This window comes from Hypanus sabinus, chromosome 19 (assembly GCF_030144855.1).
Source record: "Hypanus sabinus isolate sHypSab1 chromosome 19, sHypSab1.hap1, whole genome shotgun sequence".
NCBI lineage: Eukaryota > Metazoa > Chordata > Chondrichthyes > Myliobatiformes > Dasyatidae > Hypanus > Hypanus sabinus.
Genome location: NC_082724.1, coordinates 15091064 through 15115520, shown reverse-complemented (window position 1 = coordinate 15115520; position 24457 = coordinate 15091064). Strand labels below are relative to the sequence as shown.

Sequence of the window (24457 nt, the reverse complement as noted above, 5' to 3'; positions counted from 1 at the left end):
AACACCTGCTAGATATGGAGGAGAAGTATTTCTCCACTAGTCCACATTCAGACCACTACTTCATCACTATCTACCCCGATTGTGATCTTGACCCTTTGCACCTCAGTGTACCTCCCCACGAATCATAGCCTCCCAATTCTCTTTGCTCCTGTCATCCCAGGTCCTAGTAACCCATCCTTAACTGTTCCACATCAGTTGGAAACTGCTGCACTTACAACTGAATTGTTCTTCCTTCCAAACTGTTCTCAATCTCTCTTCAACCTCCTTCCACCCCAAACACATCTTACCACTTTCTTTGACCCCAACAAAGGCAGATCCAAGGGCTGCTGCAGATTTCACAGAAGATTAATTCTGAGCGTCATTCTTAAGAGTGTTACCTGAGGATATTAATGATTTGGTTTTATGGCAACAGGACTGATATCATGCAGCCCATTGGCCTGACCATATAGATCCTGGCACACATTCTATGTCCAATAGGAACTTATTTCTTGGCTAATATTTTGAAATTTCTAGTTTCAGTAATACGAAAGAGCTGATTGTGGACTTCAGGAAGGGTAAGACGAAGGAACACATACCAATCCTCATAGAGGGATCAGAAGTGGAGAGAGAGAGTAGTTCAAGTTCCTGGGCGTCAAGATCTCTAAGGATCTAACCTGCTTCCAACATATCAACGCAGTTATAAGGAAGGCAAGACAGCGGCTATACTTCATTAGGAGTTTGAAGAGATTTGGCATGTCAACACTCAAAAATGCTATAGATGTACCATGGAGAGCATTCTGACAGGCTGCACCCTGGTATGGGGTGGAGGGGGGGGGGTCTACTGCACAGCACCAAAAGAAGCTGTAGAGGGTTGTAAATCTAGTCAGCTCCGTCTTGTGTACTAGCCTACCAAGTACCTAGGATATCTTCAAGGAGTGGTGTCTCAGAAAGGCAATGTCCATTATTAAGGACCACCAGCACCCAGGGCATGTCCTTTTCTCACTGTTACCATCAGGTAGGAGGTACAGAAGCTGAAGGCACACAGTCAGCTATTCCCGAACAGCTTCTTCCCCTCTGCCATCTGATTCCTAAATGAAAATTGAACCCTTGGACACTACCTCATTTTTTTAATATATAGTATTTCTGTTTTTTGCACAATTTTTAATCTATACTGTAATCGATCTATTTATTTATTTATTATTCTATATTTTTTCTTCTGTATTCTGTATTGCATTCTACTGCTGTTGCTAAGTTAAAAAATGTTCACATCACTTGCCAGTGATAATAATTCTGATTTAACAGCATATCTTTATTTTTGGTATTCTTTTTACATTAATATTTTAAAATAGTACAATACCATTTTTACATATGTCAAAAATATTGTATGACAATTTGGAGATGGACCATGCTCAATTTTAACTATAAGATGTGAATACATTAAGCTTTATAATTCTCAGTCAACAAAGTTGTTAATTAAAAACACTCAATTAAATCTATTCCAATTTGTGCAATTAGAGCTTTAGAATGACTTCCAGGAGATCATTAAGATTTACTCATTATATTTCAAAATATCATTGCCTGGACTGCTGTTTCAATGTGCTCAGCAAAATTTCTTTCAATTTAACTCCTGTCAAGTCAATGGTCCAGTAGCGATGAACCGATTGCACAATTTGCTTACAATGTTGTACATGCTCTCTTCTAAAAGTGTAGTTTGTTGTGTCTCCAAGAAGCTAGGTTATGAGCTTAGTATTCTGATCACTTAAATGTGCTTCACTCCGAAGAACTGCTCCTTTGATGACTTCCCTTATCTACACCAGTCCAGTGCGTTTATCTAAATGGCTAATCCTGTTCCGACATTGTTCCTCACCTCTGAATGTCCACTTAATCTGTTGGTACAGATCTGAAACTAACTTTGCAGGTCTATATCTTTATTCCTTAATGGGTTTTGGCAAATTCTTCACTCTTAATAGGTGATAGAAAGTTTAAACTAGAATTTTTGGGGGATGGGAAACGAACTACAGAGACTGGAGAAGAGGCAGTTGGCTCACAAATAAGGAAAGCTTGCAGATAGTGTGAGAGGGAGGATAGGAAGGTGATAGAGAAGGGACGCGCTCAGACCGACGGTTTGAGATGTGTCTATTTTAATGTAAGGAGTATTGTGAACAAAGTGGATGAGCTTAGAGTGTGGATCAGTACTTGGAGCTATGATGTGGTGGCCATTACAGAGACTTGGATGGCTCAGGGACAGGAATGGTTACTTCAAGTGCCGGGTTTTAGATGTTTCAGAAAGGACAGGGAGGGAGGCAAAAGAGGTGGGGATGTGGCACTGTTGATCAGAGAGAGTTACAGCTGCAGAAAAGGTGGACGTCATGGAGGGATTGAATACGGAGTCTCTGTGGGTGGAGGTTAGGAACAGGAAGGGGTCAATAACTTTACTGGGTGTTTTTTATAGGCTGCCCAATAGTAACAAGGATATCAAGGAGCAGTTAAGGAAATAGATCCTGGAAAGGTGTAATAATAAGAATTGTCTTGGTGGGAGATTATAATTTCCCAAATATTGATTGGCATCTCCCTAGAGCAAAGGGTTTAGATGGTGTGTTATGTGTGTTTAGGAAGGTTTTTTGACACAGTACGTAGATAAGCCTACAAGAGGAGAGGCTGTACTTGATCTGGTATTGGGAAATGAACCTGGTCAGGTGTCAGATCCCTCAGTGGGAGAGCATTTTGGAGATAGTGATCATAATTCTACTCCTTTACAATAGTATTGGAGAGAGATAGGAACAGACAAGTTGGAAAAGTGTTTAGTTCGAGTAGAGGAATTATGAGGCTATCAGGCAGGAAATTAGAAGCTTAAATTGGAAACAATTTCAATGTTCTCAGGGAAAAGTACGGAAGAAATGTGGCAAATATTCAGGGGATATTTGTATGGAGTTCTGCACAGGTACGTTCTAATGGGACAGAGAAGTTATGGTAGCAGACAGAAACCGTAGTGTACAAAGGCTGTAATAAATCTAGTCAAGAAGAAAAGCTTAAAAAAGGTTCAGACAGCTAGGTAATGTTAGAGATCTAGAAGATTATAAGAGTTACAGGCTAACAGGGAGGAGTTTAAGAAGGAAATTAGGAGAGCCAGAAGGGGCTGTGAGAAGGCCTTGGTGGGCAGGTTTAAGAAAAACCCCAAGGCATTCTATAAGCACGTGAAGAGTAAGGGGATAAGACATGAAAGAAAAGGAACTATCAAATGAGACAGTGGGAAAATGTGTATGGAACCAGAGGAAATAGCAAAGGTACTTAATGAATACTTTACTTCAGTATTCACTATGAAAAAGGATCTTGGTGATTGTAGTGATGACTTGCAATGGACTGAAAAGCTTGAGCATGTAGATATTAAGAAAGAGGATGTGCTGGAGATTTTGGAAAGCATCAAATTGGATAAACCACTGGAACCGGATGAGGTGTACCCTAGACTACTGTGGGAGGCGAGGGAGGAGATTGCTGAGCCTCTGGCGATGATCTTTGCATCATCAATGGGGACAGGAGAGGTTTCGGAGGATTGTAGGGTTGCAGATGTTGAGTTCCTTTATTCAAGAAAGAGAGTAGAGATAGTCCAGGAAATTATAGACCGGAGAGTTTCACTTCAGTGGTTGGTAAGCTGATGGAGAAAATCCTGAGAGGCAGGATTTATGAACATTTGGAGAGGTATAATATGATTAGGAGTTGTCAACATGGCTTTGTCAAGGGCAGGTCATGTCTTACGAGCCTGATTGAATTTTTTGGGGATGTGACTAAACACATTGATGAAGGAAGAGCAGTAGGTGTAGTGTATATGGATTTCAGCAAGGCATTTGATAAGGTACCCGACACAAGGCTTATTGATTATTGCTAATCTCCTCAGCCTGCACAATGTCCATATTGATGTATATGTTTTTATTTGAAAATCTTGGCATTATTTGAAATATGTTCAATCTAGGGAGAGCACAGGACCAATCAAAGACAAAAGAGTAATATTATGCCTGGAGCCAGAGAATGACGGCAAGATACAAATCAATTATTTCACATCAGTGCTCACCCAAGAGAAGGGCATGGAAGTTAGTGAGATCAGGGAGGGGGATGTTGATATTCTGTAAGATGTTGGTATCAAGAAGACTCTTGTTCATAGGTCCTCAGGCCGGATATAACTATCCATATCACCGAGGGAGGCAAGTGTGGAGATTGCTAAGGCCTTCCTAGAGATCTTTGCATTCTCTTTAGTCACAGCCAAGGTTCCAGAAGGTTGTTCCACAGTTTAAGGAGGGCAATGGAAACAAATCAGGAAATTCTGGCTGGTGAACCTTATGTCAGAAGTTGGAAAAATATTGATGAAAATTCTTAGAGATAGGATCTGGAAAAGCATAGGATCATCAGGGATAGTCAACTTGGCTTAGTGCAGGGGTGGTCATGTCTTACAAATTTGATTATGCTCTTTGAGGAGATAATGAAGATAATTGACGAGGGTAGCGAATAGATGTAGGATACAGGGACTTCAGTAGATGTTTCAACAAGACCCCTCATGATAGGCTGACCAAGAAGGTTAAGGCACACAGCCTCCATCGAGACTTGGTAGATTGGATTCTAAAACTGGCTTGGGCATAAAACACCAGAGGGGCATGGTGGAAAGGTATTATTCTGAATGGAGGTCCATGTCCAGGTGTGTTCTGCATTGATCAGTCCTGGGACCTCTTTTGATGAAAATGTGGGTGGGCTGATGAGAGGGTTTGCACAAGACACAAAAATTGAAGTCGGAAATAGTGACAAATGTTGTCAAAATGTGGACCGAAATGGCAGATGAAGTTTAATCCAGGGAAATGTGAGGCATTGCCCTTTGGAAGGTCAAATATAAGAGGAAAATATACAGTATCTATCAGGACCCTAAGGAACATAAATATACTGTTGAATCTTGGGGAACAAGTCCACAACTCGATGAAAGTTGTTAACAGAAGCAGATGGCATGGTAGAGAAGGCATAAGGAATACTTGACTTCATCGGTAGGGCTGTGAAGTGATAATGTGAGGACTGCAGCTGGAGGAAACTTTGATTAGGCTATGTTTGGAATATTATGTGCAGATTTGGTTGCCGTCTTATTGGAAGGATATGGAGGTTTTGGAGAGGATGTTGCCTGGATTAAAGAGTATTAGCAATAATAAAATTTTGTACAAACTAGGATTGTTCTCAGAGACTGAACGGTGACCTAGTAGGAGTATATGAATTTGTGGGGGGGGGGCGTAGATAGGTATTTTTATTTTATTTTATTGGAATACAGTTCAGAATAGGATCTTCCAGCCTTTCGAACCACACCTCCCAGCATCCTCCAATTTAACTTAAGCCTATCACAGAAAAGTTTACAATGACCAACCAACCTACCATCCGGTACATCTTTGGACTGCCCACGTGGTCACAGGGAGAACATACAAATCCCTTACAGACAGCAGCGGGAATTGGACTTGGGTTGCTCATGTTGTAAAGCATTGTACTAACCAGTACGCAAACATGCGCCCTAAGAACGTGATCAGTCTTTTTCTCAGGGTGGAATGCCTTATGCTACAGGGCATACCTTTCATATGAGAGGGGAAAAGATTAAAGGAGATTTACAAGGCAAGTTTATTTTACATAGTGTGTAGGAGGTGCCTAGAACAGATTGCCAAGAAAAATTGTGGATATAGATACAATAGAAAAATTGAAGAGGCATTTTAAACAGGTACATGATAGAGGTGATGGGGCAGGGGGGCGGAGAACAGAATTAAGGGATATATAAACAAGAGAAAATCTGCAGTTGCTGGAAATCCAAGCAACACACACAAAACGCTGAAGGAACTCAGCAGGCCAGAGAGCATCTATGGAAAAGAGTACAGTTGACATTTTGGGCCAAAACCCTTCGGCAGGCCTGGAGAAAAAAAAGCTGAGAAGTCGATTTGAAAGGTGGGGGGAGGGGAGAGAGAAACTCCAGGTGATAGGTGAAACCTGGAGGGGGAGGGATGAAGTAAAGAACTGGGAAGTTGATTGGTGAAAGTGACGGAACAGGACTGGAAAAGAGGCGAGGAGTCAGAGTAAGAAAGCGGGGGGAGGGGAGGAGGAATCAGCCGGTGATAGGTGAAACCAGGTGAGGAGGGGGGGCAGGGTGAAGTAAAGAGCTGGGAAGTTGATTAGCGAAAGAAATACAGGGCTGGAGTTGGAGGGGTACCTGTTAGGAGAGGGCAGAAGGCCATGGAAGAAAGAAAAGGAGTCAGAACACCAGAGGGTGGTGGTGGGCAGGTAAGAAGATAAGGTGAGAGAGGAAAATGGGAATGAGGAATGGTGAAGGAGAGGGGGGCATTCCAATCACAAACGAGAGAAAGAGAAAATGGGATGTATAACATATGCAGTCAGATGCCATTAGTTAAAATTGGCATCAGGGTTAGCACAGTCATCATTCACTGAAGAACATGTTCATTTCTGCTACCTGTTCTACAGTATGCTCTTTGATAACTTTCCAGGGCCTAGATCATTCAACTTTGTATACATTTAGAATATAAACAAGAAGTTTCATTTGCATAATCTTACCTCTGTTACCATTACTAATCCAATCAAGTATGACGCAAGTGCAATAACAAGTATGAGCTGCTCCCTTCTGTAGCCTCTTCGGAACACCTTGGGATACATGTCTATTACAGCAGTCACGAGGCTTTCCATACAGACAAACTGCAAAGAAAAACACAAGACATGTTGAAATGCTGAAGCCATATTTTCAAATGTAAATTTATGTAAAGGGAGGATTAGAGCCAGCAGAAATCTCTAGGAAACAAAGCACAGCTCCAACAGCTCTCAGCTAATCTCTGTCAAATTTGGAAAACTGAAGGATTTACATTTTGGCAAAGCTCTTTAATATAAGAGTGAAAGCAGTCAAAACAGAAAATGTTGCTAAAAGTCAACAGGTTCAGCACATCTGTGGAGGGAGAAGCAGAGGGTATAAAATGCTGTCAGAAGATCTTTTGTCAAAGCACACTTCAGAATCAGGTTTATTATCACCGGCTTGTGACATGAAACTTGTTAACTTAGCAGCAGCAGTTCAATGCAATATATAACATATATATATATTTTTTTAAATAAAATTAATTAAATAATAATTAAATAAGTAAATCAATTACAGCATATGTATATTAAACAGATTTTTAAAATGTGTGAAAAAAACAGAAATACTGTATATTAAAAAAAAGTGAGGTAGTGTCCAAGGATTCAAATGTCCATTTAGGAATTGGATGGCGGAGGGGAAGAAGCTGTTCCTGAATCACTGAGTGTGTGCCTTCAGGCTTCTGTACCTCCCACCTGATGGTAACAGTGAGAAAAGGGCATGCCCTGGGTGCTAGAGGTCACTAATAATGGACACTGCCTTTCTGAGACATCGCTCCCTGAAGATGTCGTGGGTACTTTGTAGGCTAGTGCCCAATATGGAGCTGACTAGATTTACAAACTTCTGCAGCTTCTTTCGGTCCTGTGCTGTAGCCGCCCACCCCCTCCATACCAGACAGTGATGCAACCTGTCAGAATGCTCTCCATGGTGCATCTATAGTAGTTTTTGAGTGTACTTGTTGACACACCAAATCTTTTCAAACTCCTAATGAAGTATGTATAGCTGCTGTCTTGCCTTCTTTATAATTACATCGATATGTTGGGACCAGGTTAGATCCTCAGAGATCTTGACACCCAGGAACTTGAAGCTGCTCACTCTCTCCATTTCTGATCCCTCTATGAGGATTGGTATGTGTTCCTTCCTCTTACCCTTCCTGAAGTCCACAATCAGCTCTTTCATCTTACTGACGTTGAGTGCTAGGTTGTTGCTGCGGCACCACTCCACTAGTTGGCATATCTCACTCCTGTACGCCTTCTCGTCACCACCTGAGATTCTACCAACAACGGTTGTATCGTCAGCAAATTTATTGATGGTATTTGAGCCATGCCTATTCACACAGTCATGTGTATGTAGAGAGTAGAGCAGTGGGCTAAGCACACACCCGAGGTGTGCCAGTGTTGATTGTCAGCGACGAGGATATGTTATCACCGATCCACACAGATAGTGATCTTCCAGTTAGGAAGTCGAGGATCCAATTACAGAGGGAGGTACAGAGGCCCAGGTTCTGCAACTTCTCAATCAGGATTATGGGAATGATGGTATTAAATGCTGAGATATAGTCAATGAACAGCATCCTGGCATAGATATTTGTGTTGTCCAGGTGGTCTAAAACAGTATGGAGAGCCTTTGAGATTGCATCTGCTGTTGACCTATTGTGGCGATAAGCAATTTGAAGTGGGTCCAGGTCCTTGCTGAGGCAGGAGTTCAGTCTTCTGACTTAAATGCCACAGATCTAGCTTAGCAGATGACGTACCTCCTAGTTCATCCATGGCTTTTGGTTTGGGAGCGTACAGTAAGTCTTTGTAGGCACATACTCACCCACACAGGTTTTAATGAAGTCGGTAACAACTGCAGCATACTCATCCAGGTTCAACGATGAATCCCTGAATACAGTCCAGTCCACCTATTCAAAGCAGTCTTGCAGGTGCTCCTGTGCTTCCCTGGTCCAAACCTTCTTGGTCCTCACTGCTGGTGCTACAGTCTTCAGTCTCTGCCTATACTCAGGGAGTACAAGTACAGCCAAGTGATCAGACTTCCCAAAGTGAGGGTGTGGAATAGCACGGCAGGCATTCCTGATGGTGGAGTAGCAATGGTCCAGTGTGTTGTTTCCTCTGGTATTGCGAGTGATCTGTTGATGGTAATTGCTTAGTGATATTTTCAGACCGGCTTGGTTAAAATCTCCCAAAACGATAGTGACGGCGTTAAGGTGTGCTGTTTGGTGCATGTTGATCCCATTGCTCAGATCATCTAAAGACAAGGGTTCTCAATCTTTGTAATGCTTTGGGGCTCTACCATTAACAGAAGGGTCCGTGGACCCCAGCATGGGAATCCCTGAGAAGTCACTCTGCTGGAATTCTGATAACGGGTATTCTCCATGGAAAGTTAACTGTGTTTCTCTTTCCACACATTGCCCAAGCTGCTGATTTCAGAATTTTCTGCTTTTACTTCAAGTGCTCAACATCAGTAGTCACTCCATTTTCCTTTGAGGTTGGCGGACTCGCACTTGCTGAAGATGATCATGGCCGCTTGGTCCTGTGGTACAAGTATTATTTGCCACCTGCCAGCCAAAGTTTGAATGTCCTTCATGCCTTAGTATATACATGTACAGAATATTTCATTGCCTGAGGTTTAATGAATGAAACTGAATAATTTTGTGATCATCAAAAGGCAGCATCATTTTCAATTTGCACTTGGAAGGACAGTCTCTAATGAATCAGCCGATGGGAAATGGGAATTGATGGGAAACTGATGGGAAATGGGAAATGAGATGGGAAACTGTCCTCAGGAACTCCGGGGCTGTTCTCATGGGACGACTAGCTGCAACAAATATAAACTCTTGTCCTTTATTTGTGTGGAGACAGATGAGTTGTTTTGTACAAAGATAAAGACTATATTCTGATGATCAAACAACTGCAGAGCAGCCAACGTTAAAAACTGATTATCCACTGCCATTTGATTCTGGAAAAGTTGGCAGAAACGAGCAGGAGGCAATGTGGGACTGGTAATATCGGTTGTTAGCACTGCAGTGGAGAGAACTAATACTGGCTCAGAAGCTCTGCATGTAGAATCTGCTGGAGTCGAGACACCGAACAATAAAGTAAACTGGTGAATGTAATATATGGATTTTATAACCACAGTGGTGCTGTAGAACACAATATAAATCTAGAAATAATGAAGGTGTGTATGAAATCACTGTAATAGCCATTGGTGATTTTAATCAACGTATTGATTAAACTAATCAAGGGTATGCTTGTGGATGAGTTTACAGAGTGTACGTATGATGATTTGTTACAACAATACATTGAGGAACCAATCAGGGTGCAGGCTACTTTAGATCTGGTATTGCAAAACGGGATGGGATTAATTAGCAATCTCATTGTAAAGGATCATCTGGCAAAGAGTAATTATAGCATGGCATGAACATTGCTTCTCTCTAAATTCCATTAATTTCTTCCCCCCCCCCACCCTCTCTGTTTTCATTCCCCATTCTGGTTATCTTCTTGCCATTATTATCCTTACCTGCTTATCACCAACTTCTGGTTACCCCCTTTCCTTTTTTCCATGGTCCACTGTTCTCTCCTATCAGATTCTCTCTTCTTCAGCACTTTACCTCTTCCACCCATCTCCTTCCAGCTTTTCACATCTTTCTCCCTTCCCCCACTCACCCACATATTTCACCCCTCCCCTCGTCCTCTTATTCTGGCTTCTGCTCCCTTCCTTTCCAGTCCTGATGAAAGGTCAAAATGTTAACTCTTTATTCCCCTCCTCGGATGCTGCCTGACTTGCTGAGTTCCTCCAGTATTTTGTTGTGTGCTGCTCAAGATTTCCAGAATCTGAAGGATCTCTCTTGTTTACAAGTTACTTAACCACTTGCATTGGTTCTCCTGCTTATCTGCAGTAGGTCCCTTCAGGAAGCATTTTCTCTGGCATGAAGCATTTCTTCCCTGAAGACTCATGCCTTCTTAGCCATGTTATTTACCTGCACTGTCAGCTTCAAGAATCTTTGAACTTGCATGCCACTGTCCCTCTGTTCCTTAATAATCCATTGGAATTAATCATTCAAATGTCTACACCCTCAAGTTCAAGTTCAAGTTTATTAGTATCTGACTGTACATATATACAACCGAATGAAACAATGTTTTCTGGACCACGGTGCACCCATAAAACAAATTATCACACACAGCACATAAAATAAAACATTACTACAAATAAGTTAATAAATATCCAATTCGAAGAGCATGCACTGTGTAGCACAGGTAAACAGTAAACCATTTGCTGTCCTAGTGACAAGACCTTCGTGGTGGCAGGGTATCACAGCCTGAGGGAAGAAGCTGTTACCCAGTCTGACAATCCTAGTCCTAGTCCTGATGTTTGTGTACCTCCTTCCTGATGGTAGTGTGACAAAGAGATTGTGGGATGGATGGTAGAGGGCCTCAACAATGCTTCGGGCACATCATATAAAATGCTTGCAGAAATGTCAGAAATAAGGGGGGGGGGTAGAAACCCTGGTGATCTTATCAGCAGTTTTTACTATTCTCTGTAGGGGTCCTGTGGCCCAATGCCTTGCAGCTTCCGCACCACACAATGATTCAGCCAGACAGGACACTTTCGATGATGCTCCTGTAGAAAGTTGTTTGAAAAGGTACAGGGAACCTTGCACACCTCAATTGCCTCAAAAAGTGCAGATGCTTCTGTGGCTTCTTAACTAATGAGAAGATGTTGAGGGTCCAGTTTAGATCATCTGTTATGTGCACGTCAAGGAATTTTGTGCTCTTCGCTCTCTCCACAGCAGAGCCATTAATGTACAATGGAGAGTGGTGGACCTGTGCCTTCCTGAAGTCCACAATCATCTCTGAGCACTGGTGCGTACCATCCCCTCCCCTGCCCCCCACAGGACTGTGTACTCTGTCCACTGATGTTCAAACTGCTGACTCATGACTGCACTACCAGATGCAGCCCAACCCACATCAAGTATGCTGAGGATACCACAGTGGTTGGCCTCACTAGCAACAACGATGAGTCTGCATACAGAGAAGAGGTAGAGGAGCTTTTCAAAAGCTGTGAGATCAACTCCCTGAGTTTTACCGTGGACAAGAGATGATTGTGGACTTCAGAAGGGCGCAGGTCAACCACTCACCGTTGCACACCAATTGTTCTGCCATGGAGGAATTTGAACTCTTTTTCTCTGTCCAACCTGTTGACTGTCTCTAGCATTTCTATAGCACATATATATAGCTAGGGTGCCTAAGACTTTTGCACAGTAATGTATATTAGTTAAAGTATTACACATAGGAAAGTGACTGGGAAACAGAAATAAGACCACTTAGTTTTGTATTTGCTCATTAATATTAAGTGTTATTTGATAACTGGAAAGGCATAATATACAGTACTATGCAAAAGTCTTAGGGATCATAGCTGTATATGTATATATGCCTAAGACTTTTGCATGTAACTGTAATTTTAATATTTGCTAGATGTGTTAATCCTCCCAGAGGACCACATTTTTGTCGTGATTTGGAGGTTTCCGTGCCTCAACGACCCAGAGAGCTACATTGGCTGGAGTCAGTGTCTTGCGCTTTGGCTCTTGGTGGGGTCACCCATGCCAAACAGGTGAAAGGGTAGAGGCCAGACTAATAGTGGTCCACTGGTCCTCCAGGTTCAGGGGTTCAGCTCAGGGCTAACAACACAGACTGGTCAAAAACTATCATTATGCAAACAGCAATGAAGAACCCTTCTACACAGGCGTACAATAGAGATGGAGGACTTCCATTGCTGCCCTAAATGCCAGTGGCGTAATGAGCAGTGCGTATGTAAGATGTGCTTATCTTCATCTCTGCCAGGTTACTGAGCAGAACCCAGCACATAAAAGAGCTCCGTGTTCCTAATCTGCATTGCAGCTTCAGACTGTTAGGGCATTTTTGAGGTTAGCACATATAGCAAATAACTTCAACCACCAATCTTCAAATCTAAACGTAGACTGCAGATAAATTTAAAATGCTGCTGTGAACAATGGGTTCCTCAAAGCCGTGAATGGCAGTTAATGGAAAGATGAGACAATGCTGACTGAAGTGCATTTAGGTGTCTGTAGAGTGGGTGCGAAGCAGGAAGTGTGAAGGTTGTGTGTAGTTCAAAGAAAACATTATGGATTAATTGTAAATATGGAATTGTCCTTTGATCTTTGGTATATACAATGTTGTGTAGCATTGGTTCGAGCAAGTCTTCTCCTCCAAAAGAGTCTCCGTAGGATGCCTGCTGTGTCTCATTTTGCTGAATAAAGACACTGCTTCATTTCCGCCAGCCAATTCTCTCCAATGACTTTGTTCATGTGACAACACAGACCAAACTGTCTCACGTGATTCAACCATATTCCCATCAGTAAAGGATCCCTCAAAGTTATGAATGAACAAAAAACTATCCAGTGCTTTGAGGAACGGACCCTAGAGAAAGCTCTACTAATGGGGAGCCTGGGAATTTGTATTATCAACTGCTTGAAGGAATGAACACAACAGGAAGCAGCGACACATGCAGCAGCTCTCATTTAACACGGGCCTCCAGCACAGTCAGTCAGCCAAGTGGCAATTCCTGTAGTGACGAAACTGATCAGCTCTGATATAACACAGACCTCCAGCACAGTCAGTCAGCCAAGTGGCAATTCCTGTAGTGACGAAACTGATCAGCTCTGATATAACACAGACCTCCAGCACAGTCAGTCGGCCAAGTGGTAATTCCTCTATCACGAAACTGACCAGCTCCGATATAACACAGACCTCCAGCACAGTCAGTCAGCCAAACCGCAATTCCTGTAGTCATGAAACTGATCACAAGAAATGTCATTTCACAGTGGTCACAGGAGAGGTCATTCTACGTTATTAATTGAAATTAAATTTCTTGGTAGAATTTATAGTCAAGTCTCCAGATTAGTATTTCAAGATACAAGATGGTTTGTCATTATTGTTCAGTTAATGACCATAAAGGAAATTGAAATGATTGTTACTCCGGATTCAATGCAGCATAAAAAAAACACAATAAGCATTAAAATAAAATAAATATAAGTATAAAATCAATCCTAAACAGAACGTACAAAATAACTCTTTACATTAGAATAGCTGATATACATCGACTGATTGTATGCGTATAGTTCATACTCATTGAGTATGCAGCCCCACCATTTGCCAATACTGCCTTCAAATGTGGGTGTTTACGTCTACATATGATTACTTGCTTATGCAACTGGACTTACGCAAGTTCAAGATACTGCAATGGGACTGATTTTGGGATATTGCTGCTGGAGGGAAGAGAAAGACTCTGACCTAGTTTAGGGGAAGGCAGAGAGTGATGTGACATTGGCTAGAGTATGTGTCAGATATGTAGTGAGATACCTAGATCTTAATGGCCCAGCTTCCTGCATACTGACTAATCCAGATGCCATAGCTGAAGAAGTGGTAACCTCAAACAGAGCAGTCAGTTAAGAAGAGGCCTTAAATGTAATTGTTATGAGGGCTTTTTCACTTTTCATCTCTTGGCTGGTCCATAGTCTGATAGTGTGGGGGATTACATTGATCTAATGAATTGCTGTATGATCACCATCTAAAGGACCCTGAGGAACTAGGTGCTATTCAGGGAGAAGAGAGTAGAGGCTGGAACTTGTATCTTTCAATCTTCACAGCAGTTCCCGTGGGAACCACTGATTCTCTTTTGCAGGGACTACAGCTTCTCTATGCCCTGCAGATTCACCAATGTGTGATCAATGAAATTCATTAAACTCTTTGAACTATTTTGTCACTTCCCTGACCACTTTCCACATCCGGCATGTTATAAACTTGATTTATATCAGAGTTGCTTCACTTGTGAGAAGAGTGTAATTTCTGGATTTTCCATTGCTGCAACCATTGAAACCACAATTGAGTTCCATTCATAGCAAGAATCTATGCTTTCCTTCATTAATAGCTATTTACACAAAGAAATTATCAAAACCACAAGCCAGGAGCAGTATTTATTTATTTCATATGTAAAGCTCTGTAAATTTTGACATAAAATTGACATTCTAACAACTATGGTTAAACTTTCTTGTTAAAACATTAGATATTGTTTGAACTCTTCATAGAGTTAAAGAACACTACAGCACAGTAACAGGCCCTTGGGACTAATTATCCCTTTCTGAACTGTTATTCTGCCTAGTCCCATCGATATACACAAGGAGCGTAGATCTCCAACTCCTTCCATCCATGAACCTATCCAAATTACTGCCCCAATTATTGGATCTCCTATCCAATTTACAGAGAAAGGTTGAACAAGTTAGGTCTTTATTCTTTGGAGTGTAGAAGGTTGAGGAGGGACCTGATAGAGGTATTCAAAATTATGAGGGGATAGATAGAGTTGACGTGGATAGGCTTTTTCCATTGAGAGTAGGGGAGATTCAAACAAGAGGACATGAGTTGAGAGTTAGGGGGAAAAAGTTTAAGGGTAACACGAAGGGGAATTTCTTTACTCAGAGAGTGGTAGCTGTGTGGAACCAGCTTCCAGTAGAAGTGGTAGAGGCAGGTTCGGTATTGTTATTTAAAGTAAAATTGGATAGGTATGTGGACAGGAAAGGAATGGAGGGTTATGGGCTGAGTGCAGGTCAGTGGGACTAGGTGAGAGTAAGCATTCGGCATGAACTAGAAGGGCCGAGATGGCCTGTTTCCATGCTGTAATTGTTATATGGTTATACATGTGATAATTGAACCTGCAACCAACACTTCAGCTGGCAGCTTGTTCTACTCTCTCAGCATGTTCTGAGTGAAGACGTTCCCTCGAAAAGTTACCCTTAATTGTTCCACCTTTCACCCTTAACCTATGACCCAACCTCAATGAAAACAGCCTGCCTGTATTTACCTCATCTATTATACCTCATAATTTTGTACACCTCTATCAAATCTTCCCTCATTTCCTATGCTCCTGGGTATAAAGTCCTAACCTACTCAACCTTTCCCGATAACTCTGTTCCTCAAGTCTTGGCAATGTGGGTGTAAAATTTCTCTTTCAATCTTATTGCTATCTTCCCTGTCAGAAGGCAACCAGAACTGCACACAATACTAATTTAGTCCTATACAACTTCAACGTAACATCCCAACTCCTGTACTGAATATGTTGATTTATGAAGGCCAAACTGCCAAAAGCTCTCTTTATGACACTATCTACTTGTGACTCTATTGTCAATAAATTAGCAATCTGCGTTCCCTGATCCTTCTGTTCTGTGGCACTCCTCAATGCCCTACTGTTCACTGCGTAAGTTCTACTGTTCCCAAAGTGGAACAGTTTACCCCATTTTAACTTAAACTATATCAAGAAATTTTTGGAGATTAATACCAAATAGTAATTAGAAATTACACAAAGATATTTAAAGAACCACAGATAAATCTCTCCAACCAGTGCATCCACTGGTACAATCAATAACACTTTGCAGACTCTTGAAGGTACCACAGCCAAGACTCTAGCTGAGTTTTGCTGGTTTTTCAGATGTGTGCATTAATGAACGTGACACAATTATTTTACCTGACTGTCCAGTCCAAGAAAAATGAGCATCAAAAAGAACAGGACTGCCCATAATGGTGCGAGAGGCATCATAGTGACGGCTTTCGGATAGGCAATGAATGTCAGCCCAGGACCTATGGATAAACACAAAGGTGTTAATTATAAGATCCAGTATTGCCAGAATTGAGGCAAATTTTAAAGCAGCCAGATATTTTTCTCTCAAATCTTTCTAATTCTGAAGCAGAGTGAGGCCGGATTACAATTCACTAACAAGCAGGGAATCAATAAACTGTAATATAAACCAAAAAACACTTGGAAAAATAATAATTTGGAAAAAAAAACAGAATTAATATTTGAGGTCTCTGAGAGAGCTTCAACATGAAATGTCAACACTGTTATCTTTCTCATGCCATATCTTTATTATATGGCCAGCATTTTATTCTCATCATATATTAAAACCTAAAATGACACAGAAGTAGTCTATTTTGCTCTTTGGGTCCATGCCAGCTCCCATGAAAATTATCTCATTAAACCCCTACAACTTATTACCCACTTTTAACTGAAGAGCCAATCCTGAGCCTTGGATCGGGCTGGGGCAAGGGCAATGATATCCGTCGCTAAAGGCCATTTGTAATTCAAGCTAATTTTATTCAACAATCCAGACACCATTACCACAAGAATTTTACAACCACTACTGCTACGGTGGGATTCAAAACTCATGTTTCTGAATTATTGGTTCAGGCGTCTAGATTTCTGGTCCAATAACATACCAGCTTTACTCTTGTTCCCTTCAGCATCAGTCCATTATTGCTGATTATATTGTTATCTTCCTTTCTTTCAATGTCTGGGGGCAGGAAAAAGGGCGTTGCATCCCTTCCGTTAAAACCCATAACCTCTGGAAAAGTACAACAGAGGCCGTTAATGGGCACTTCCAGGGTTTTTATGGTAAAAATGATGAAATATGGCTACTCTTTGTGAAAATCATCTTAGTAGCTGATCTTCTGGTTTGCTCTGGCAGCCAAGTGCCCCAAGCTCTAGGGGGAAAAGGAGGGGGGGGGAAGAGGGGGGGGGAGAGAGGGGGGGGAGAGGGAGAGAGGGGGGGGAGAGGGAGAGAGAGGGAGGGAGAGGGAGAGAGATGGGGGAGAGAGAGAGGGAGGAGATGGAGAGGGAGAGACAGAGAGGGGAGGGAGAGAGAAAGAGAGAGAGAGAGGAGAGAGAGAGCGTGAGGGAGGGGGAGGGGGAGGGAGAGGGATACCGGGAGAGAGAGAGAGAGGGAGAGAGAGCGAGAGGGAGAGGGAGAGAGAGAGAGAGAGAAAGACAAAGTGAGAAAGAAAGGAAAAAAAACAGGGATTATATATTTATCAGAGTGGTGCAGATTTCACTGATCCTCTCACAGCACTTTCCATTTACGTATAAACTTCCTTACGAATGAAAACTGACTTGTCCTTAGCAGGCTAACAGAAGTATTTGGTAAGTGAGTTCAGCTTTGTGTGATAATCCCAATGGAATATATTATATGACACACTCTAGATTCAGGGGACAGCTCTGGATAAGAACATACATTGCTGCCTCCCCGAAGGCTTCTTATGGACTTACACCCACCTTTTTTTGTCAATTTGCAAAGAGGTGAATCTAATTCCTTATTAATTCAGCATTACACTGCTCAGCTATATCCATCTAAATCCATTTGTTTATTTATTACTATTTAGTGATACTTCTGGCCCGTGTTGCCCCAGCAACGCCCAACAAACCCGATTAACCCTCACCTAATAATGAGACAACTCAAAATGACCAATTCAGCTTCTAGGCATGTCTTTGGACTGTGGGAGGAAACCACAGCACCTGGAGAAAACATCACACAGTCCATGGGGAAGACTTATTCCGTAAAGAGGATACTGAAACTGAACTCCAAATTCTGACGCCTTGAGCTGTAATGGCATTGCACGAACTATACTGGCACTATGTACGTCTATTTAATGTTAGACATATTGTTTTCACTTAGAATGAACGGTAGAAATATTTTTTATTTGGCATTCTCAAGTACGGGATACAGAGCTGGGCTACTTAATTATTTTCAATTCCAAACAGCTGTTAATTGGCAAGCTATAATATGTAATACATGGTTTCCATGGAAACGTGCTTCCTTTATTGCTTTGCACAGAGGAGTTCCTCGCTGCTGCCACTTGATGGTGCAATGTTTCGACATGTAAGTATGTAGTTATAAACCTGCCGTTGAAGCTTTATTGCTGTTGCTGTATCCCAGCTTAACTGAGCTGAAAAGCAGAAAAATATTCTCGATCACGTTCAACCCCACTCTTCTCTCAAGGTCTTTTCCACTTCCTTACAGAACCCTGATCTCTCTTGCAGAATGAACAGAGATGTGATCAACAGGGGAGAGGACACAGGAAGGAAAAAGGTGTAAGGGAACCAAAGGAAATCAAGAAAATTATTTGAAAAGAAAACACTGTGAATGTTCATACTGGGGGGGGGGGGGGAAACTGCAGAGAGAGAACATAAACAAGGGATTCTGCAGATGCTGGAAATCCAGAGCATCACACACACAAAGCTGCAGGAACTCAGCAGGTCAGGCAGCATCAATGGAAATGAACAACCAGACAACGATTCGGGCCGTAACATGGAACATTCTATGGGTGTTCCTCTGGAAGCAGAATAATTAGAAAAGGTCTTGGAAACGTTCCCTCAACCACTGATCACACTTTCAAGGTCTCTATATCTCATGTTCTGATTATTTATTGCTATTTATTTATATTAGTATTTGCACAGTTTGTTGTCTTCTGCACTCTGGTTGATTTTCATTGACCTTGTTATAGTTACTATTCCATAGATTTTCTGAGAATGCCCATCGGAAAATGAATCGAATTGAAAATGGAGCAGATTCACCTTTGTAATTTGTGAAATGCAGGTCTTCCTGATAAAGTCCAAAAGCCAGCTTGGAATGCCACACTGATGGGACTCAGGTCTGTGAAACTGAGCTAAGCCACTGCTGGGCAGTGGAGGTCTGTGGTACTGCCAGCCCTGTTGCTGATGCTGGTTTGTAGAATGGGTCTCCACCCTATTCCCTTAACACCACATCACACCGGATAATGAGAATCTGGTAGCCTAACCAGCAAAGTGTTCCAGTTGAACTTTGGGTGCTGGAATAAAATTCACTGTTTCTAGGCCTGCCAGGAAGGAAATCTACTCAGGAGCTTAAGAATTATTTTAGATATTTGTATCAGTTACCCCAGATGGGGACATTAGATTTCCATTAATTAGGTGGCAAATTTCTAGTTTTAGCTTTCAGTTTCACTTAACCGTCCTCATTGCTACCCAGTTCTAAAATTAAACTGAATTCCTGCAGATGCTGAAAATGTGAAATGTAAACAGTTGAAGAGACAACATCTCTCCCTGATCCTCCCAGCATTATTTACTTTTCTATTGAAGTGAAGGGAACTGGATAATCCAGAGGACTGCAGAGGATGTCCAATTCAGTATAGCTCATTACTCTATGAGACCAGACAGGCACTAAGGTTGGATGTAAAGATCAGCAGATGCCCTGATCTGCCTTCAGCTTTGACTGGTTTGTCATAGTCACAACAGCACACTTGAGATTTACGTCACTTTCAATATCCACACTTGCTTGCAACCCACCTGATTCTGCGACTTCTCCTATTGGCACTCCTTGTTCCAAAGCCATGAATCCTAATACAGAGAAGATGGCAAAGCCTGCAATAAAGCTGGTGCCACTGTTGAGGCAGCAGAGCATTATGCAATCCCTGCAAAACAACAAAAAAACATCTCCTTAATAACAGTTTCTCATAACAGTTCTGTGTTAACTAGTCAATTAACCTAGCAACAGCGCCAAAAATATTCAGTATTAAAGAGAGCTATACTAGGCATAAAATTATAATAATTCATGGGCAAGAATTTCTGAACGGTCTACCTTATTATTCATCTTTTGCACTACTTACTTATTTTGTAACTTACTGTAATTTTTGTCTTGTACTGTACTGTGCTGCAAAACAGCAATTTCATGATATATGCCAGTGATAATGAATCTGATTCTGATTTTGATTTTGAATAGAAGAGCACGGTTTCCATCTCTTCAAAGTCAAGACGATTTCATATTATCTCCCCTCTAATAAACTCCCAAATTATCTTGCACAACTTTTAGCCTGAATAGTGACACAGACTTATTTCTAAAATAAGATCACCTCAGGCAATAATATGAAATAATAATAAAAGAAGTAGTATAATATTCATTTACTAATTGAGATAGAGTACGGAATAGGCCTTTCTGGCCTTTCAAGCCATGTCGCCCAGCAATCCCGTGACTTAACCCTCGCCCAATCACACGACAATTTACAATGACTAATTAACCTACCGACTGGTAAGTCTTTGGACTGTGGGAGGAAACTAGAGCACCCAGAGGAAACCCACGTGGTCACAGGGAGAGCATACAAACTCCTTACAAGCAGTGATGGGAATTGAAAATGGGTCACTGGTACAATGAAGCATTGTGCGAACCACTATGCTGCCGTGCTAGTATTATGTGATATAATAATTAGAATATATTATATAAATATATATGTTTATATATTATATATAATAAAACCTTTACATATTGTTCTGGTACTCCAGCTAAGCCCATCATTGTTAGCACCAACAGCTAATGATTGTATGATATACACCAGCTGATTTTCGGGCATGAGGAGAGGAAAACCAAACACGTTGTAAGAGTATCTACATTGGGTAAGGGCAGATTTCATTCATAGTCACCCAACATTGCAGACTTCAGTTCAGAATGCTATTTGCTTGCGTTTATTGTTTGCATGATTTGTTTTTTTCTCTTTCAGCACATTGGGGAGTTTGGTGGCAGTCTTTTTTTCTGTTTTTTTTTTGTGTTTCTTTGCTTTGTGTCTTACTGTTAGGAGACAAATCACAAGGTTGTATAATGTATACATACTTTGATAATAAAAGCACCTTGATCCTTGAAGTTTGAACTTTAGAATTAATTTATTTTAATATTTAAGGAAAGTTAATAGTGTGATCATATTTTAATAACTGTCATATGTTTAATTATTTTGTTTATAGAAGAAATAACTCAGAAACATTCAAAGTGCATTTATTATTGAAGTACATATCCAGTAACTGATGCCCTTCCCTTGGACAACATCGGTGGCGTGGAGAGGGGAGACTTGCAGTTTGGGCAACTGCAGGTCTTCCATAAAAAAAAACCTTGCCCAGGCTTGCGCCCTGGAAACTTTCCAAGGTGTAAATCCATGGTCTATCGAGACTAACGGAGGCCTACACTACACTATATACAGTAAACAACCCTGGGATTTTTCTTCCCACAGACAACCACAACACGATGGATGATAAATATAATTTGAGCTTTGAACATTCAGTAGCCATTCCCATAAACATTTAATACGATTGGAGATGCCGGGTTTTGACGTGGCTGCCTAATTTACTATGAGGTCTGCAGTGAGCTATGCAGTATGTGTTCACACAGTTAACAGCGCACACAGGAGGAGTGGAAATAGCCATAATCATAAAATGAATCTGTGCATGAAGCAGAGAAAATTATAATTACAATCAGAAGTATGTAGATTACCACACTACCAGAAAGATGTAAATAAGGTTGAAAGAGTACAGACAAAATTTACAAGGATGTTGCTGGGTCTGGAGATCTTGAGTTATAAGGGAAGATTGAATAGGTCAGGAGTTTATTCCTTGGAACGTAGTAGATTGAGGGAAGAGTTGATAGAGGTATATAAAATTATAGAGGGGTCTAGATAGGGTCAATGCAAACAGGCATTTCCACTGAGGACTACAACACAAGGTCAAGGGTTAAGGGTGAAAGGTGAAAAATTTAAGGGGAACATGATGGGAAACCTTTACACTCAAAGGGCCATGAGAATGTGGAACAAATTTCCAGTGCAAGTGGTGCATGAGAGCTCAATATCAATGTTTAAGGGAAGCTTGGATAGGTACATAGATGGTAGAGGGTATGGAGGACTATGGTCTCGGTGCAGGTTGGTGCGAGTAGGCAGGTTGAATGGTTCGACACAGACTAGATGGATCAAAGGGCCTGTTTCTGTTCTGTACTTTTCTATGACTAATTGTCAAAGCAAAGAGAGTTACGGGCCAAGTGCAGCTTTATGCGATTAGTGCAGATTGGAACTTGCTGGTTGGCAAGGACAGGGTAGGGCAAAGGCCCTGTTCCAGTGCTATACGACGCTATGACTCCACTCAAGAAGCTCCTGAATGTCCCAAACTACTTCACAGTGGCTCATGTTGACTTCCACCTTCTGGTTATTCACTGACCTACCTTAATCATCAGCAACAACAGCAACTTTATATAATATCTTTAATTTAGCAAACATCAACTGGCACTTCATAATGACAGTAGGCAGTTTAAATGGTTCAGCATAGGCTAGATGGGCCAAAGGGCCTGTTTCTGTGCTGTACTTTTCTATGACTCTATGACTACGACTCTAAGGGATTGGTCAAACCACATTTGTATTGCATATTTCTTAGATACGGGGCCCAAAACTGATGATGGTATTTTGAGCCTGATATTATGGAAGGATGTGCTGGCATTGGAGAGGGTCCAGAGGAGATTTACTAGAATAATCCTGGGAAATGTAAGGGTTAATTCATGAGAAGCAATTGATGGCTCTGGGCCTGTACTCACTAGAGTTTAGAAGAATAAGGGGAGAAGCCTACCAAATATTGAAAAACCTAGATAGAATGGATTTGGAGAGGATACTTCTAACAGTTTGGGAGTCTAGGACCAGAGGAACATTCTCAGAATATAAGGATGTTTCTTTGGAGCAGAGATGAGGAGGAATTTCTTCATCAGAGGGTAGTGAATTCATTGCTACACGTGGCTGTGGAGGCTAAGTCATTGTGTGTATTTAAAGCAGGGGGTGATAGTTTATGTATTCAGTTATACCTCATGGAGTATGTCCTACTGGCCCTTTCGAGTTATGCCACCCCAGCGAACAACAAACCTGATTAATCCTAACCTAATCACTAGAGAGTTTACAGTGACCCTATTGACCTACCAAGTATGCCTTTGGACTGTGGAAAGGAAATCAGAGGTCCCCAATAAAATCCACCCATTCCACAGTGAGGACGTACAGACGCTCCTTACAAACTGGTGCTGGAACTGAACTCCGAACCCTGAACTCTAGAACACCCTGAGCTGCAATGGCTTTGAGCCAACTGCTGTTAGATTCTTGATTAGTAAGGGCGTCAAGGGTGATGCAGGTTCATGAGGATGATTCTGGGAATGAGAAGGTTAACAAGTGAGGAGCGTTGGGCAGCTTTGAGTCTGCACTCACAGGAATTTGGAAGAATGTGGGAGGATCTCATTGAAAAGACTATAAAGGGTGGATGTGAAGAGGATGTTTCCTATGGCGGGGGCATCCTGAGCTAGAGGGCACAGCCTCAAAACTCAAAAGTGAGGGGTGACCTTTCAGAACAGAGGAAAGGTGGAACTGTTTTAGCCAGAGAGTAGTACATCTGTGGGATGCCTTGCCACAGACTGTGGTGGAGGCCAAGTCCATGTGAATATTTAATGCAGAAGTTGATCAGAGGGCATCAAAGGATATGGCCAGAAGGCAGCTGTATGTGGTTGACTGGGATTGAATGGCGGAGCAGACTCGATGGACTGAATAATCTAATTCTGCTCCTATGTCCTATGTCTTTTGGACTTATCGGGACTGGTCCGAAGATGCTGCATGACCCGCTGAGATCCTCAGTAAATCCCTCTGCAATTGGCTCACCCCCACCCCCAAGATCTTAACCAAGTTTTACAGGAGCACCGGTGAGTGTCCAGACAAGATGCCTCCCATCTGGTATGGGAGCGGTTCAACAGCAGGTCAGAAGTCTCTACAAAGGACTGTGAGAACAGCTGAGAGAATCGTAGGGGTCACCTTACCATCCATCAGGGCTTTTGCCAGGGGTCTACCCAACCATCCAGCATCCTCTTTAACTTTCTACCATCAGCCAGGAGATTCCAATGCATAAAAACAAGAATGGTCGGGATGAGAAACAGTTTCTTCTCCCAGGCCATTAGAATTCACAACTCCCGGCTGCATCGTATTCGAAGTGTGTCTGGTTAATCTGGCCCGTACCTTATAATATCTAATTTTAACACACTTTAGTTTGTTATTTATGTGTGATTCATCTGGAGATTTTATTCTTACCTTCACAAGTTATTGTGTGCTATGTGTGTTAAGTGCTTTACAATCTAGTTCGAAGAAGTTTTGTCTGGTTTCTATATACATTATATGGTTATATCTGTTATATACA

General features: G+C 41.7%; 1 protein-coding gene across 1 annotated transcript in view; it reads right to left on the bottom strand.

The window, feature by feature from the left end:
* Positions 1-24457, bottom strand: part of slc6a11b (solute carrier family 6 member 11b) — a 186711-nt gene that overhangs the window by 22306 nt on the left and 139948 nt on the right. Inside the window, exons 9-11 of the mRNA XM_059944061.1 lie at positions 19784-19908; positions 16154-16266; positions 6553-6690 (exon numbers count right to left, since the gene is read on the bottom strand). Coding sequence (XP_059800044.1) covers positions 6553-6690; positions 16154-16266; positions 19784-19908 — 376 coding nt within the window. The remainder of the gene's footprint in view (positions 1-6552; positions 6691-16153; positions 16267-19783; positions 19909-24457) is intronic.